This window comes from Haliotis cracherodii, unplaced genomic scaffold (assembly GCF_022045235.1).
Source record: "Haliotis cracherodii isolate W230 unplaced genomic scaffold, xgHalCrac1.p SCAF_8, whole genome shotgun sequence".
NCBI classification, from domain to species: Eukaryota; Metazoa; Mollusca; class Gastropoda; order Lepetellida; family Haliotidae; genus Haliotis; species Haliotis cracherodii.
This window is the reverse complement of record NW_027266341.1, coordinates 31,787,449-31,804,422: the sequence shown is the minus strand read 5'-3', so window position 1 is coordinate 31,804,422 and position 16,974 is coordinate 31,787,449. Positions and strand designations below refer to the sequence as shown.

At 39.4% G+C, this 16,974-nt stretch overlaps 1 protein-coding gene across 1 annotated transcript; it reads left to right on the top strand.

Annotated features, from left to right (window-relative positions):
• Positions 1 to 5,748: 5,748 nt before the first annotated feature.
• On the top strand, positions 5,749 to 16,739 carry LOC139450089 (acid-sensing ion channel 4-B-like). Its single transcript, XM_071231727.1, has 9 exons — positions 5,749 to 5,833; positions 8,114 to 8,282; positions 10,298 to 10,841; positions 11,640 to 11,738; positions 12,437 to 12,617; positions 14,080 to 14,136; positions 14,785 to 14,947; positions 15,745 to 15,836; positions 16,371 to 16,739. Exons 2-9 carry the CDS (start codon positions 8,119 to 8,121, stop codon positions 16,514 to 16,516), a joined length of 1,446 nt encoding a protein of 481 aa, XP_071087828.1. The 5' UTR covers positions 5,749 to 5,833; positions 8,114 to 8,118; the 3' UTR covers positions 16,517 to 16,739.
• The last annotated feature ends 235 nt before the right edge of the window (positions 16,740 to 16,974 follow it).

The following is a 16,974-nucleotide window of genomic DNA, read 5'->3' as shown; positions in this document are numbered from 1 at the left end:
ATCAAAAACAAATTGTATACATTTCTGCAAAATATATAAGCCACATAAGGACCCTGAAATTCTTTTGAATGACACCCCTATCAAAGTTGTAAAGGAGGCCAAATTCTTGAGACTCATCATTGACAGTCATTTAACTTTCTAACCACTTCAATCTAAATGTCTTAAGGCACTTGATATGTTGAAAGTTGTTTCTATTTCTAAGTGGAGAAAGCATCAAACAACTCTCTTGCACTTGTACAGGTGCCGAATCCGTTCAAAACTTGATTACGGCGCCATCGTCTATGGTGGATCATATAACAGTAATTTACAAAAACTAGATATTATTCATCACCAAGGCCTGCTGAGGCGGCCATTCATTCAAAAAATACAAAGTTGAAATAAAGGACCAAATAGCAGTCAAAGGTTCAACTCTCTTGCACTTGTACAGATGCCTGATACGTTCAAAACTTGATTACGGCGCCTTCGTCTATGGCGGAGCATGTAACAGTAATTTACAAAAACTAGATACTATTCATCACCAAATCCTGAGGCTTCGTAAGGGCGGCCATTCAATCAAAAAATACAAAGTTGAAATCAAAGGACCAAAAGTACGCAATAATAGTCAAATATTACGAATAAAGTATTAAATGGCACTACTAAAAGTCAAAATATAAAACAAACAGATGCCTGTTCAAAAATACAAAGTTGAAATAAAGGTCAAACGTACGCAATATAATAGTCAATTTCGAAAAGACGTCATATGAAAAGAAAGAACAGTGTGTATTAAAGAACGTCAGTGCGAACGAAAGGACATTCAACTGCTAAAGACAACGTTGACAATAAAGAACGCCAGATGGCGCTGCAATTTAATACGTCATTCCTCCTGCACCTACCATCTGACATCACGTTTATATATTTATTACCTACTTGGTGATGAAACAGGTGGTAAGATACTAAATCCGAACGTCACACGTGTGTCGTACAAGGTTGACCTCGTTTTATTCCTTTTGATTGGATAACCAAATTTGACTGTTAATATTGCGAACTTTTGACCTTTATTTCAACTTCGTATTTTTTTACCGTTTGTTTTATATTTTGACCTTTACTAGTAGCATTTGATACTTTATTCGCAACATTTGACTGTTATTGCGTACTTTTGTCCTTCATTTCAACTTTGTATTTTTTTACCGAAAGGCGGCCGATAGCTTTGCCTTGGAGCTTTTAGAAGATGTCCTATTCATAGTCTGCACGTATAGGTTGATGAGCCTTCCTTTTAACAATTCCATCTGAAATTATCCTTACAATACATCACTAAATTATATATCTTATCAGTCAAATCCAGCCTATGAATGCGTTTTCGATCCTCTCTATGAAGATATTTACTTTAAGAAATCAACTCAAATTCCTCCACTTGGAATAAGAATCAAATCTGTATGTTTCCGCTGTTAAAATTAACCTTTAAGATATAGCTCCCATCCAACTTTTGTCATCGCCTCATGGTTAGGCCACATGTAGACCTCACATTAACTAGACATAAGAACACACTAATTTATAAACAAGAATACAATCATTTGATACAAATCTTTGACACAACTTCTTATCCCATACACTGATTATAAACCCGTGAGTAGATCTTACATCTGTGATCTAATGCAAAAGAAGTGGGACACCCAAGTAGGTATCAATAAGGAACATGAAATTAAAACAATTATCGGGTCATATCTACTTTGGTTGTCAGCCCAGATTTCAAGAGGTCATAATGCGATGATGTCGTGTTAGTCATTCACGCTACACTCATGTCCTGCTTGACTGTGTTCATTTTTCAATCACAAGCGATCAATATTTCAGATCATCCTTTATTAAGGATCTCTTTAATAAAATTCAGTCTCCTTTAATTTCTTTTTTAAAGGAAGAAGCATTGTTGTATAATATAATATATATATAATATTGATTAATATTTCTTGTACAAAATAAAGGATTTTTATATAACTGGTAGAATATATTTGATAACTGTGATTGTTAATGGCTGTACCCTCAAAGGTGGATGAAGCAGTGTAAAAAAATAGTCCAGAGAGGGTATGAAATAGCATGTCATTCAAAGTGAATTTATTTCTGCCACGTTTTTAATCGTATGTGTTGTTTTAATGCTTGGCTAAATTTGTCAATTATCGCCAACAACTGAAGGGAGGATGTAAGGGTCCATGCAGGTAGCAAAAGTACTGTAAGTCTCCATGATCCCCGGTGCTGGCGATCTGTAGACCGTTTTTATAGCGTGTTGTTTAATATATTGTTTTACATGTTTTCAACTAGTTTTATATCGAATCTGTGATACTTTCATTATTGTACTGTCCATCGATTACAGGTTTGTATTAAGCTTACAGATATGTATTGCTAATGCATAGCATCTCGTGACGATATGGCTGAAATATTGCCGGTGTTAAATTTTAACTCACTGATGTCTAGGCTTCACAGATCGTCATGCCAAAGAGTGGCGTAGGCAAGGAGAAAGATTTCCAACGTAGCCGAAGATGGAGGGAGCTCAATCATGATTTGGGGTGGGATCTGTAGAGCTGGAAGAACAAATCGCCATATCCTACAGCGGACGCGATGACAAGTATACGCTACAGGGATGATATTCTTGATGTGTACGTCAGGCCGTATGCTGGTGCAATCGGGCCGGACTTCATCCTCATGGACGATAACAAACGACCTAATCGTGCCAGGGACGTCGATGCCTACTTAGAGCAGGAGACCGTTGTCCGCATGGAGTGTCCAGACCGGTCACCAGATCTAAACCCTATTGAAACACATGTTGAACGAGCTGAAGATCGCCCGCTCACGACGCCCCGTTCTTCCGGCAACTCTACAGGAACTTGGCAATGTTGTTACTGAAGAATGGAACAATCTTCCCTTGGCAACCTTCCAGACACTTGTTGGGAGCATGAGACGACGGTGCCAGGCTGTGGTCGCATCACGCGGATCACATACACATGCTCCCTCCCTGATTCTAAAGAATCCATAAGAATGCAGCTGTGAAAAAAAGATGTCTTCAACATGGTAGACATGTGGAGGACATTCCCAAATTTGACGCATCAGTGACAAAAATGATGTCCGATGCAATTCTCTATTTTGACTTGTATCATATGTTCCCATGTTTTTTCAGATGAACAATTGCCCTGCCTTTTCAGGTGTTTGTGACGGGTGCCACCGATTTGGCAGGATACCCTCACTTTTTCGCGAACACCTGGTATCATTACTATTTGATAGTGATATATAAACACATGCTCATGATAAAGTTGGAATTGTACAATCAACTCTGCTTTATGCAGACATTTCTATTGGCTATGGAAAGGGTTTTGTCGCTTTACTTTCATAAGTTGAAACACAAACTGCATGTAATAATCTACAAATAATAGACAGCAAATCAGTTGTGACAACCAGGTGTCTGCATTCTTTTTCCGCCTCACAATTCCGATCAGCCTTTCTGAATACGAATATGGGATGTTAGTTCATGCATACCATTGAGCTTTTGCTTTCTTTCTAGGGCCGATGTGTACGACAGGAGATTTTCCTGTTAAGGGAAATGCGCAATAAGGTGATCAACCGAAGCGGTCCAAACGTTTCGCGTCAAAGAGACGTGGAATATATTAAGTGGTTTTTTTGCCGCCTCTTACAGGGTCCATGTACTGAGTGCGAGAGAAGACTGCACAACTCGTTACACATCCGTCGTCAGTGTACCCTGTGGTACATGAAGAACCGGTGTCTGCCAATATCGAGAAGAATTTGTGTTCAGCAACCCATGCTTGTCGTAAGAGGGACTAACGGGCTTCAGTGGTCAGGCTCGGTGACTCAGTGTATGTCATCGTATACCAACTCTGTAGATCGATGGTCATGATGTAAATCTCTGAATTGTCTGGTCCAGATTGGATTATTACAGACCGCCGTCATATAGCTGGAATATTGTTTAGTGCAACAATGTTGAGCAACAATGAAAACTGCCAGCACAATTGGAAACAGCACGAACATAGTTATACCCTTAGTCCATCTATTCTGCACCCATTCTGTCGGCTATAGCCAATCGTCCAACGACCCCTTCAAAAATTTCTGAAACCATGGTTACCAAGCTATAACATGTGCATGAGTAGGAATATACGATGCTCTAAACAAGATAGTATGCTGTAAACAGAGAAGTATCAAGCGTCTAATCAATGTGCAACTCGAAGTGGTTTTGCTGATTGTTTATTGATAATTGCTACCACAGCTCGGATGCCACATACAAGCAAAACTCGCTTGCTTTTTTAAATGTTTTCTCAGTAGTACTACTGCCAGTATCAAGAAGAATTTGTGTTCAGCAACCCATGCTTGTTGTAAGAGGGACTAACGGGCTTCAGTGGTCAGGCTTGGTGACTCAGTGTGTCATCGTATACCTATAAACTCTGTAGATCGATGGTCATGATGTAAATCACTGAATTGTCTGGTCCAGATTGGATTTTTTACCGACCGCCGTCATATAGCTGGAATATTTTTTAGTGCAACAATGTTGAGCAACAATGAAAACTGCCAGCACAATTGGAAACAGCACGAACATAGTTATACCCTTAGTCCATCTATTCTGCACCCATTCTGGCGGCCATACTCATTCGTCCAACGACCCCGTAAAAAATCTCTGAAACCATGGTTATCTGACGCGTCAGTAATGGTTGGTTGGTTTGTTGTCTTTTAACGCCGCACTCAGCAATATTCCAGCTATATGACAGCAGTCTGTACATAATCGAATCTGGACCAGACAATCCAGTGAGCGTCAGTATTGAAGAAATTGCCATCATAGATTATGGTCCTCGCGCATGTTCTCTTTTACTAAATATCATAAACGTAAGAATTTAAGATTCCTAAAAGAAATGTATCGAATATAAATTTCAGTCTCAAATTGTAATTGCTTTTCTCTGCTTTGTCTCTGTTATTTGACTGTCGTTTTATGTGAACTTCGACATAATGCTTCTGAGATTGTTCTTTATGTCCAAATGATAAAGTTAAATGACCAGCCTCTCGTTGTGAATAGCTGCAAAACTGCTGATGCGGGATTATGCGGTATTCATTTAGTCAGTCAACTATGGACACCTTCTCTAAGACACGTTTTACTTTCAACTCAGCTTTTCAGTCAAATCCCTCCTGATGTCCTTCCAGGAATGATATGTAAAACACTGGGCGGCGATGCTAGGCCTTGCGATGACCTATACATTGAGTTTTAACTCCCCTTACAAATGATCTTTCCATATTTTATTGCTTTTGTGTGAGAGGTAGGTGGAACCGGTAGAGCAGAACAGGCTCTGCTTGATCACTTCACTGATTTTCAATGATCCATTCTTCTCTTTACAATCTGATTGATATTCAAAGTCAGACACTATGGACAGAGACAAATGTCAAACAGTCGTTTGGGAAGCTCATTACCAATGACAAACATATTTTTCTACAATCCATCTCGAACCTAGCTTTAATGCACGAATCATGGTCGTTGTCAGTGTTGACTTTACGCATGGGAAATGGAACCATTAGTATGCGCTTCTCATTATTCTTACAACACTCTAAATTTATGCTGGGTGTATTTGTGTTCGTAAAAATCATTTATTGGACGGTATTGTCTCTCGTTCATTCAATATTTGTTGATCAGTAACCAGCTTCAGCAGTGACGGTTGCAAAATGCATTTGAATCTCTTGGGTCCATCCAGCACAAGTTATTTACAGACCGGCTGTTGTAGAACTGTCAGACCACACTGGCGTCCGTGTAACAAACATACCTGCATTGAAGGTCGGACTGAACTTAAGCGGTGTAGGAGGTGAAAACATCCGAGAAAAGGTAAAGTCAACATATCTTTAACAGAAGCAGATCCTAGTTCCATGCTTAGATTAACTTTGACGGTGCAGTGGCATTCAAATACCATGTAAGTTGTCAGTCTTTACGTTATATACAAGATTGTAGTTTAATATTTACATTAAATTTGATGGAATGATGACATTCAAACAGAAGGTAAGGTTTTCGTCTCTTTGTCATACATATGAATATATTGTTCACAGTAATTCTAGTTATATATTCACACAAATGGTGTCATGTCACATATATAGATGGTAAAGGTGTCCTATTACCTACACCCATCTACATTATATGCACATAAAGCAGAATACTAGTCTTGAAGGCACACTATGTTGGGCGGGGAATATTGGAACGGAGTTCGTTCATCACTACGTTCCTTAGTGGGGACGAATTGTCTCCAAAACTATTTAAGTTTGAGAATGAATTTTTACACACTCATGTTACTGGTCACGATCTTAAACGAGTTCGAAAAGTAGTGTCTTATAGTCATTTTCACCGAGTTATGGCGCTTTCTCAATGATTTTCAACTTTGTGCATGCTGCGAGAAATGGGGACAGATTTCTCAGGGACTTCTGATGTTACATGCTTATGTAAGAGATACTTGTCAAGAATGAGCGTAAAATTGATGCGTTAACTTAGTTTTTACACAGTTTTGGGCCTTCTTATTATTTCATAGTGCATAGTGTCCACAATGGGGACCACTTTTCTCAGAAACTACTGAAGTCACAGCTCATCTAAGAGAATCCATACTTATCACGACTTGAGTTCGAAGATTGGTGCCATAAAATATTTATTTCAGAGAAGGGGCCTTGTCACAACCCTTTGTGTTCACCTAATCTTAGTGTAACTATGGACACTAACAACTGCAACCTCTACTGTTCATTTCTTGAATGTTTACGCTAAAGGGTTGACGTTGTCGTTTATGTAAGATCAAAACCGTTGCAGGAAGAGGGGGGATCTGGGTGAGGTTTGCAAGTGAGTGGGGATGGGGGAGCGGGTGAAGGGTGTGGGGTGTGTATCCAAGGGTAGTAGGATTGATAAGTCTTTGACATATGAGGGCCCAAGGTCAAAGCCGCTTTCAGTTTGGTATTTAAGGGACATTGTTCTAACTCTTATATTGTGGTTGTAAATTGATGAAATTGGTGCTTCTTATAATATTTTACCGCTTGGGTACGTTACTCTATCTTGTTAAAACATGTTGAGACGAGTGGAAATGTTGAAGAGAACACCATTGTGAAAAAGGGCAAGACCCTGTTCCCCCAAACCAGCAAGTTTGCCCGTTTCTCAATTATTGACAACAAGAGAAAAGAGAAAAATCGAACACATTGACATTCCAGTGATGTTGGTCTTGACCTCAACATTGCATGCGTCAAACGCAGTCCCCAGATCTATATCACTCATATATGGTCTATTGAGGTAGAGAATAAAAATGCGGCGGTGGTGGCGTATAAATCCTGTCACAAAACATGTGCTAATTGTGGCTAGTAATATCAAAAGAAGGTGAACAAACTTTTTAGATGCAGCACTAATTTACGAAAAGATGAATGGTTATGTTTTAAGAATGTTATACACTTTTTTTTTTTAAATAATCACATTTTATAAATGTTTTTCATATTTTAAAAGTACAAATGACAAGTGTTATGTTTTAGGTATTCTGAGCAGTGATACAAGAAATACAAGGAATGTTTGTCATTTTTCTCAACATAGAGAGTGAATAAGTGAATTGTAATCTGCTTTATAAGGTCCAAATGTCCCGAAGACCAGTTTCACCTCTCACCTGAGAACATGCACGATGCATGCACAGCATCAACCCTTAGTGTTAACTAGTTAACACAAGCGGTTGCAATATCACCCCCTAGTGTTTCAGTGACACAAACAGTGATAACGCTGTTTTCTTGATAGCCATGGTATTGTGCAGAATGATATATAGCATATATTCAGAAGAACGTTTGAAGTGCCCGATGAAATGTGGACATATTATAATGACAAAAGTAACTGTGAATAATAATGATTACGATACGTTTAGTCAAGTCAGTGTTAAATATTGTTTCGCCATCTTGTTAACAGTTGATTATAGCTGATTTCATTTCTTTGTATTCTTATGCATAACAGTTCAAAGTGATAACACCAGGTGCCAGCGTTGTGAGTGAAGTTCAAGCTCTACCGGTTTCAGTATGGTAAAATTAACCTACTTGTAACTATATTAACCATGAATATTTCTGTATTTGATTGGGGCCTCCTCACGAAATAAACTTTCGCCTACAGAGACAATGAGTGTGGATGAGAAGAAGACGGAGACTGTCAAGTTTGATGCAGACCGGCGTTCGCCAAAGTACGGACTGAAAGATCTGTGGATCAAATTCAGTCAATCGACAGGCCTTCATGCAGTTGACAAGATTAAACCTCCTTCGATCAGCCCGTTTAGCATTCGTGGGTAGGTGTCGTTGTACTTAACCTAGGCATGTTATTGTTTCTTTGTTTATTCTTTTTTCTTTCTTAATTAACTTCACAGATATATAACGGTTGCCTGTAATAATCGAGTCTGGGAAACAGAAATATTCGTATAATATTGTAATGTCCCCTTTTGAATGAGACTTTATTAATCTTAAGATTACCACTACCACATACAACAATTTTGTTCATAGATACACTGAATTTTCACTGCATACAGTAAAGATAAGTTGTCCCAAAATTAACAGTATCGGTAGCTGTAGTTAGAACAGTATACAAAACATCGAACTGTCCTCATTAGAACACTAATGCTATCACTCATGGCTTTAAATGATCTTTCACATATTCTGTACCCAAGTAAAGACTTCATCTGTTGTACCACTCCACCTCCATACATTTTCAAATGCTTTCAAAAAGAGTTATTTTCTTGTTCTAAAGTTTACTTGTGAGTAGATGCATGTTGTCCAACGTAATCCAACCTGTAATGATGCAACATACAAATATACCAAAACAATCGATAAAATTGTCGTTTTCACCACAATGTAGGTCTGTAGTCTGTAATTTCGTCTGTCATTTATATTATCATAAAGATGTTATCTATGTTTACTTCTTCCAAATCATCACAATGTCTCATTTTGCTGTCATTCTTCTGAGTTGATGTCTTTAAAACCTTCATAGAATTTTTCGATTTTATATGCTCCAACTTTCTCTTCATATGCTTTGTAGTTTATTATTTTCAAATATCTTAAGGTGAATATTTAGCTTCACTTCTACGTTTGTGATTTAGGGGACAGGCCGTCGATCGTTCTGAAGCTTTGATTTGTAAACAAGAGCCGATAACTCGAATCTGCACGCCTTGTTTTCTGCTCCATTGAGCACACCACATTTGTAGGACAATACAACTTTACACATCAAAGTGACTATGTCTAGCTCTCTGTTGGACTTTGATGACAGCACGTGGAGGATAAATACGCAAATGAAAATAGTTTTTTATGTTTTAGGATATTTTCTCATTGAACGTTATGTTTACCTGAATGTGTTGACTCGTCCAAAACGAAACAGATGAAAAACACATGAATAGACTGTGTAAGGTTTGACGATGTGACATAGACACCTAGCTGGCACTAAAGAACTGTGGGTGGCATATTCACAATGTAATCTAGACTTTGATTAACAATGGCTTCTAATTTAACACTTATGGCAATTTGTATTTTGTAACTCACCCGTAGAAAAGTCACACGAGTTTTCTCTCCAATTTGCCTCAAATACATTCAACAAACATGACAAGCCAGTCTACTCTGCACATCGCTTACGTTGTCAACTTCGTTGTGTGATGTTCTATTGTTTTTGTTCAAGAATTAAATGTGCATGATCAACAAAACACACAGAACCGTCGACGTACTGTCCTTTTTAGTATGTAATTTATTATATGTTATGACTCCTTTATGTACAAAAACAGAACATTTGTGTATTTTTTAAACTTCCATTTTCGTTTAAACGCTTTCTGGATTTTGTGTGATATTTTCTCATATTTTTGCAAAAAGGTCTGTTCATTTCCCTATTCCGTTCAAGCGGACGACTCTCCTTCGGATTGGGACTTTATCATCTTATCACTAGAATCCTTGTATTGATTTGTAGACATTGGCCCACGTATACGAATCGATGAAAGAGTTACGGCTTTTGCAGTTCTTTGACAAACAATGGAAGTGACGAAAACCTTTGTGTTTTAAAATTGCTTGGATTCTATATGTTAGAGAAAGGCTAACGTTACCCAAGATTATTTCCTTTGGAATAACAATCAACCAATTGCCATTTCGCATTTGTCTCCTACAGCGTTGTAAGTATTATATATTACAAGGTAGGGGTACTACTTTGCATGTGCAACTGCAAAATCCGCAGGTCTATAAATCGAATAACACTATGAAAGGCTCTGTGATATACACAAGCCATACCCCAAACAACTTAACAATACTCACTCTCGTCATCTTCCATGGACAGATTGCTGTGGATGCTTGCTCTGTGTTCAAGTTTGGCGTTCCTCATCTATAACCTCGTGGAGGAGATAGGAAACTATTACAGCTACCCCACCGTCACCAAGGTCACTCCCAGTATCCAGAGCTCAATCGAGTTCCCTGCCGTCACCATCTGCAACAGATGCACTCTCAACAACACTCGTCTTGGCGTTTACCCAGAAATGGAGGCCTATTTTTTCAATGTTTCTCTTGGACGGATACGAACTATCTCATTTTCTGCACCAACGTCAGAGGTGTTTCAGGAACCATTGTCTTTAGAATGGTGGAAGAATATGTCTATGGAAGGATCCAAGATGCTGTATCACTGTATCTTTGGTGGTGAAATCTTTGATTGCATGACCAGGTTCCGACCTGTTTTCACTACTGAAGGACTGTGCCATACCTTCAACTACAATGCCAGTGATATTGTCAAAGTTAGGACGGCAGGTGAGGGTGCCAACCTCGTCGTCATTTTCAGGATCAGTCAGAACGACTACACATTCAGGGGAAACATGGCCGCGGGGATTAAGGTAAATCGCGTTTTCTCAAAGTAACCAAGTTTAGATTTACGCCCTTTGAACATGTGCCAAACTGACAAGTAAATATCTAAGGTATCCTTCAGTGTTAAAACAAGGTGATACATTTCACATCGAATAAACTGTCATGGTTTACACACCCCTTATACATCGCATAAGAACTGAATGAATCTACATTTGCATACATAAAATTATGTATTGGTCTTCAGCAACCAATGCTTGCCGTAAAAGGCAACTATGCTTGTCGTAAGATACGATCAACTGTATAGGTTGGTGCTTGGCTGATGCATGTCATCGTATCCCAGTTGCGTAGATCGATGCTCTTGGTGTCAATCACTGGATTGCCTAATCCAGACTCGATTAATTACAGACCGCCTTCATAAAGCTGGAATATTGCTGGGTGCGTTGAACAACAAACAAACAAACATTTGTGCATGTAGTGCAGTTAGTACTTTAATCGATTGTGCAATGCAACCACACGTTTCTCAATTGGTTCGGTTCAACTCTGTAATACTCTCGAGGTTTATTTATGGAGGGCGCTTCTGGCAGGAAAGGAAGTGCTCATCCATAAACTGGTTCCAGCCCTATATCTGTCTCGTTAGACAGGGGCCAAGTAGAATACACCCCCTGCAAACACTGTAGCAGTTTTGTATGAATTTGTCTGTTTTCATAGAGATACGAGTATGAATACCCTATGCCGCATTTTGGGTGTATAAAAGCAGAATAGATGTGTAGATCACAATGTAATAATGTAAAATGGACACAATAAGAAAGTCCTGTGTGAATATGCAGGTTTCACTCCATAATCCACGTCTACACCCAGACGCAAGCACCACTGTCGTGATGGCCGCTCCCGGGTTCTCTACATATGTTGCCTTGCAAAAGACTCAGGTGGGTACTTCTAAGTAACTACTATGATTGCAAAGTGATATGTTTTCAATAGCAGCCTTTTCATCAAAGACGCATCTTTCTTATGCCCCGGAAAAAGTTGACAGCTCCAATGAAGAATGGCCACAGTGGGTATACTTTTGAGTATCTCTTCCTCTGCTACAGATATTTATACACATTTACATTCACGTCCAGTCTACTGTGTGCTTAAATTGTTTTACACATGTAATGTATATGTTGTCAATTCCCATTGATGATGTATAGTTGCTCGTTTTAGGATGCTATTGTGTATCCCAATGCCCCAAACGACTTTCAAGGACTTTTGTACAAAGTTTGATAAATGACCGAACATTAGAGTCATATGGTACGATAAAGAAAATCTGTCGTGACTTAATCTTTACAAACCTGCAGAAGATCATGAGCATATTTCATAAGAGAAACGTTTGAAGGGAAGCCGTGATGTATTTGCCTTTATGCCTCTATCAATTATCTCAAGTGGTTATTGGTTTAATTTATAAAATCACATGATCAATATCAATGAAATGTATTTATTATGAAACGGGTTTTTTTATATCTTACTGATACAATGTCAATACTCGCACATTAACATTCTTCTGACCTTTGACATAGAAGCATTTGACCCCACCTTGTAAGCCTGTGATTTCAAAGAAAATATGAATAACATGTGGCTTTGTTTGTAGTATCTGTACCAGCCCAGTCCCTACACGGCATTTGATGATATTAAATGTGTGGACACAAACAGTCCCGAGTTTGTCAACCCTCTCAAGTACTACTCCCCCTACACCTACAAACACTGCTTAATAGAGTGTGTTCAGATGAAGGCTTTCAATGTGTGTGGATGTGTCGGACCTGTTGACCCACGTAAGTTTTTGACTCATTTTAGCAACGTTTTTATTACGTGTTCAAAGGAGGCGTAGTTCATATTAAATGGAATGCTATAGTCAATTAGATTTACCTTATAGGGTTGATACCTAGAGACTGAAATGATTGGAGGAATTTAAGTAATACTTCATAAGAAAACAGTCAACAATGCTGCAAATGAGACAATATGTTCTTAAAGATACTTCCCAAGCCTTATGGCATTCCAATTCTCGCAACAACATAAACATCACCACCACCACAATCCCCGCCACAATATACATCATCATTATAACTACCTAGTCCAAAAGTCGAGTATATGAATTGTACTCTTGTGTACACTATGTATTCTACCTACTTAGGCCGTCGTATAGCTGGAATATTGTTGAGTACGGCAAACAAACAAATCTACCTATTTACTGTCACACCACAAAGAAACAAACATGTGGTTTTAAAGGGATTCAATCTGTAACATCTACATGGCTTAAAGGCGATACGCGGGATATGTGTTTGTGTTTGAAAGATTACATAAAAAAGATCAATCTCAAATGGAAAAGTTTTTGCTACTTCAAGCACGGCAGTCGTAAAGCCTAGTACAATGTGTGTGCACTACTCGCCTGAAGAACTGTACGACTCCTCCCGCCGTGGAACCAAGAAGCACGTATGACACCTTGTGGAATGGCCTGAAGAGTTTGGTAAAATTGCTGCAGATTAACTGGCCCTCGTTGACATTGACGGACACTTCTGTCGTGCTGGCATAAGGCTTATTCCGTCCATGATACACAAGGATACTCCCATATCTCCTTGGAGGAAACATAATTCGTCATCAAACAGGACGCTATGCCAATATTGGGGAAGCCTCATTTGATGATGTAATCGACACCACTGGAACTACTGAAGTTGATCAATTTGAGGTCAAATATCGTCAATATAAACCCTTTTTTCTCGGATTCTGCTGCACATGGTGATGTAGGGTCTTCCTGATCTTGGCCGATCTCTAGTAGTGCCATGTCACCAACATTGCGCCCAAAGTCGACAAATCTTGCCTGGTCAACGATGAAATGCCATACCACCAATGCTTGTGATTCACCAGCTAAGAGTTATATTTCATCTTGGCATGACTATTTTCAAAATTCACTTCAATAACTGTGTGTGCTTGTACTTATGCAGAGTAATGTCGATTCTATAGTGTTCACCCACTGAGATACCACACACACACACACACACACACACACACACACACACACACACACACACACACACGGCTGCGACAATATAGCGAGTGAGCTGTGCGGTCACTAGCCTGTGCCAAGATAAGATTTAAGACACCTTGACATACATACATACATACATACAGACAGACAGACAGACAGACATACGTCACACACCCCATCACATAAACATAAAGCTCTTTGCATACTGTTCATGACACTTCACTATCAGTATGTATTGATTTTCATTGTAGGGGATGGTCTTATGTGCTCGTTGGTGAAACTGGATAGTTGTTACAAGCCCTTTGTTAGTGAGTAGAGTGACTATTTACTGGTAACATACCAGTCTTTCTCGTACAACGAGGTCAGGCCTCTTCCATTTTAAGATTACTGTGATGCAAGCACTCAAGTACGCAGAATTCATGCAACATGAAATCCTGGCCTTGCACATTCATCTTCGTAGGATAACAATTCGGTTCAATTAATCGGCATGGCATGGGCTGGAGTCAGAAGTTGCTGAAGCTGCAAGCGTTACAGAACGGGGGTCGTCTTAAAGCTCTCCCTTTCACTCTACTCTACTCTCCATCTCTATTGGGTTGCATGGGAAGGGGAATCCTGCATCCTTCTCTAAGTATTGTATTTGTATCTGATCGTGTTTTTATGGCTTTTGGTGTTGAGCCCATTTATCTGCAAGTAATCACTTTAGATTTCTCAAGTTTGTCCATTTTCCAAAGGTCACATTATGTTACTGACTTGTCACAGCGAAACAATTGCTCAACTGACTCAAGTTTTTGTAGGGTATACCTCCATGCCATCTTGTTATGTCCACATTAGAAGGTTTCCCTATTAAGCAAATCTTTCTTTATCAACTCCCGTACCTGTAACAGAACCCACAATCAAGGGCTAGCCAAGTTGTTACAGGGTATAATACATTGACAAATGCTATTTTACTTTACAAGGATCAGTGTCCAAAGACGGTAACTTCGTGAGGGAATGCATGTGTGCCAGCGAGTGCATATTTGACAGATACACTGCCCAGGTGTCCTCCAGCTCCTTCCCAGCCAGCGTCTGGGTCAACAGTTTCCTCAACACCACGAAGGCTCATACTAAGGAGAGCATGCAGTAAGACTTCCGTACAGTATAGCCTTTATTTTCCAACCTTGGTTGTTATGTTGCTCGCCATTGATGTTCCGAAAGCTATTACATCAAAATACTCACGATAAATCTTGTAACCAGTGTTTCAGTTTTAATAAATTTCGCCCAAAACTAAATATCTGGAGATCGAATAACGCAATAACAGCTGCAAACTTGAAAACTCATTAATCCTATCTTAACATTAATGCCTAAATGATGTTATTATAAGGCATGTATAGTACAGTGGAACGTACTTACTGAATGGTTTTCCTCACTGAATAACCAACAAAAAAACAACTTCCATCTGAGCGCAGTGACGATCCAGGATAGAATAGGTCTACAGCAGCCCATGCTTATCGTAAGAGGTGACTAACGGCATCGGATGGTCAGGCTCGCTGACTTGGTTGATGCACATCACCGTATCCCAAGTGTGTAGATCGATGATCATGATGTCAATCATTGGTTTGTCTGGTCCAGACTTCAATATTCACAGGCCACCGTCGTTTTGCCGGAATATTGTTGAGTGCGGCGTCAAACAAACGATTAAACGTACCACATGAAAAAATAATGTCGACAATGATACAAGTTTTGGGACAAGGAATGCGCCGGAACTGTCTTTGCAAAGATGTAACTTCTTGGCGCCACGATAGCGGGTTTGAATCCCAGTTTTTCTCGATTATGATCCTTAGTCTGTCAATGCCATGCTATGATCATGGGTTTTCAAAGTATCGATGGCCTAACTCCCAGATAATTTAAGTATTTGATGTTGTCTGTTATTTATTTAGAGACAACTTCCTGGAGCTGAAAGTGTTTTACGACCAGATGATGGTGACATCCATCACACAACAACCTCAATATACGGTGGCCTCGCTGTTTTGTAAGTGTTTATTGTTCCCAAGTGGTATTGCTCCATTGCGAAAGGTACTCTATATCATTAAGGCCTCGAAGGGTAACAATGTGATAATTTGTGAAGTGTCGCAAGCTACGCCCCTTAGTCATGAAAGGATACACTATTAATTCTGTTAAAGCCAACTTACAAAACCAACAGTCGGAACGGGTGTTTTATTTCAAAAGAGAACTTAATCAAGAAAAATATACGTGTTTTGGTATAGCTCCAAATTACATGTACAGCAGGATTATGTCCCCCATGTAACTTGTCTGCAACATATGACGACCATGTAGCTCTTAAGATATGTTAGAGTTTGATTGACTGAATGGTTGAGTTTGGTTTAACACTGCTTTTAGCAATATTCCAGCATTTTACGGTGGGGGACAGAACACATTGTACACCTGTAGGGTATCGAACCCAGACGTTCGACGTGACGAGCGAACGCGTTAACCACACCGCCCTCAGAGTTTAAATGATCGTTATTGATGTAGATGTCCATGCAATGTGGGTGTTGTTTTACAGCCAATATCGGGGGTCAGACGGGACTGTGCCTTGGAGCTAGCATCTTGACAATCATGGAGATCACGGAGCTACTGGTGTTCATCGTCCTCTTCCTCTGTGACAAGTGTAGAGGAAGAAAAGCCCGAAACAGAATAAACAACTGGTAGACAAAGACAACTAACATGAGAACAGCCATACTATTATATCCCCGCACATATGGTAGACAAGACAACTGACAGGACTCTGAGGAGAACAGCCAATCTATTGGGTCCTCACACAATTTGTAGACCAATTATTGACAGACGGATTGAGGGGCAAGAAAATGGTATAGAGAACCATACGTGTGATGAAGGTGGGATATGGATTCAGTCATGAAGTATTAACTATGTGCACACCCTCCTTGAAGTCGCTGTAATTGAAAAACACTCAAAGAACATGTAATAACCTTCATACAGAATCACTTTTTGCCGCAGTATACATTTTGTGGATGTGGATGTATGATACAGTAGTTCCTGGTATATGTAAAACCAACATTAGCTTGTTATTGGGATTCTTGTGTGTTTTCGTTGCCTCAGTCATCACGTCTTTGCAATGCCTGATATGACACTTCATAATGCTGTGGAAT

What these genes read in the sequence shown, in the direction of transcription:
- LOC139450089 (XM_071231727.1), top strand. Translation starts at nt 8,119, where the DNA reads ATGAGTGTGGATGAGAAGAAGACGGAGACTGTCAAGTTTGATGCAGAC. An exon ending in TTGCCTTGCAAAAGACTCAG is followed by an intron (nt 11,739 to 12,436) that starts GTGGGTACTTCT and finishes CTTTGTTTGTAG; the next exon opens with TATCTGTACCAGCCCAGTCC. An exon ending in TGTCGGACCTGTTGACCCAC is followed by an intron (nt 12,618 to 14,079) that starts GTAAGTTTTTGA and finishes TTTTCATTGTAG; the next exon opens with GGGATGGTCTTATGTGCTCG.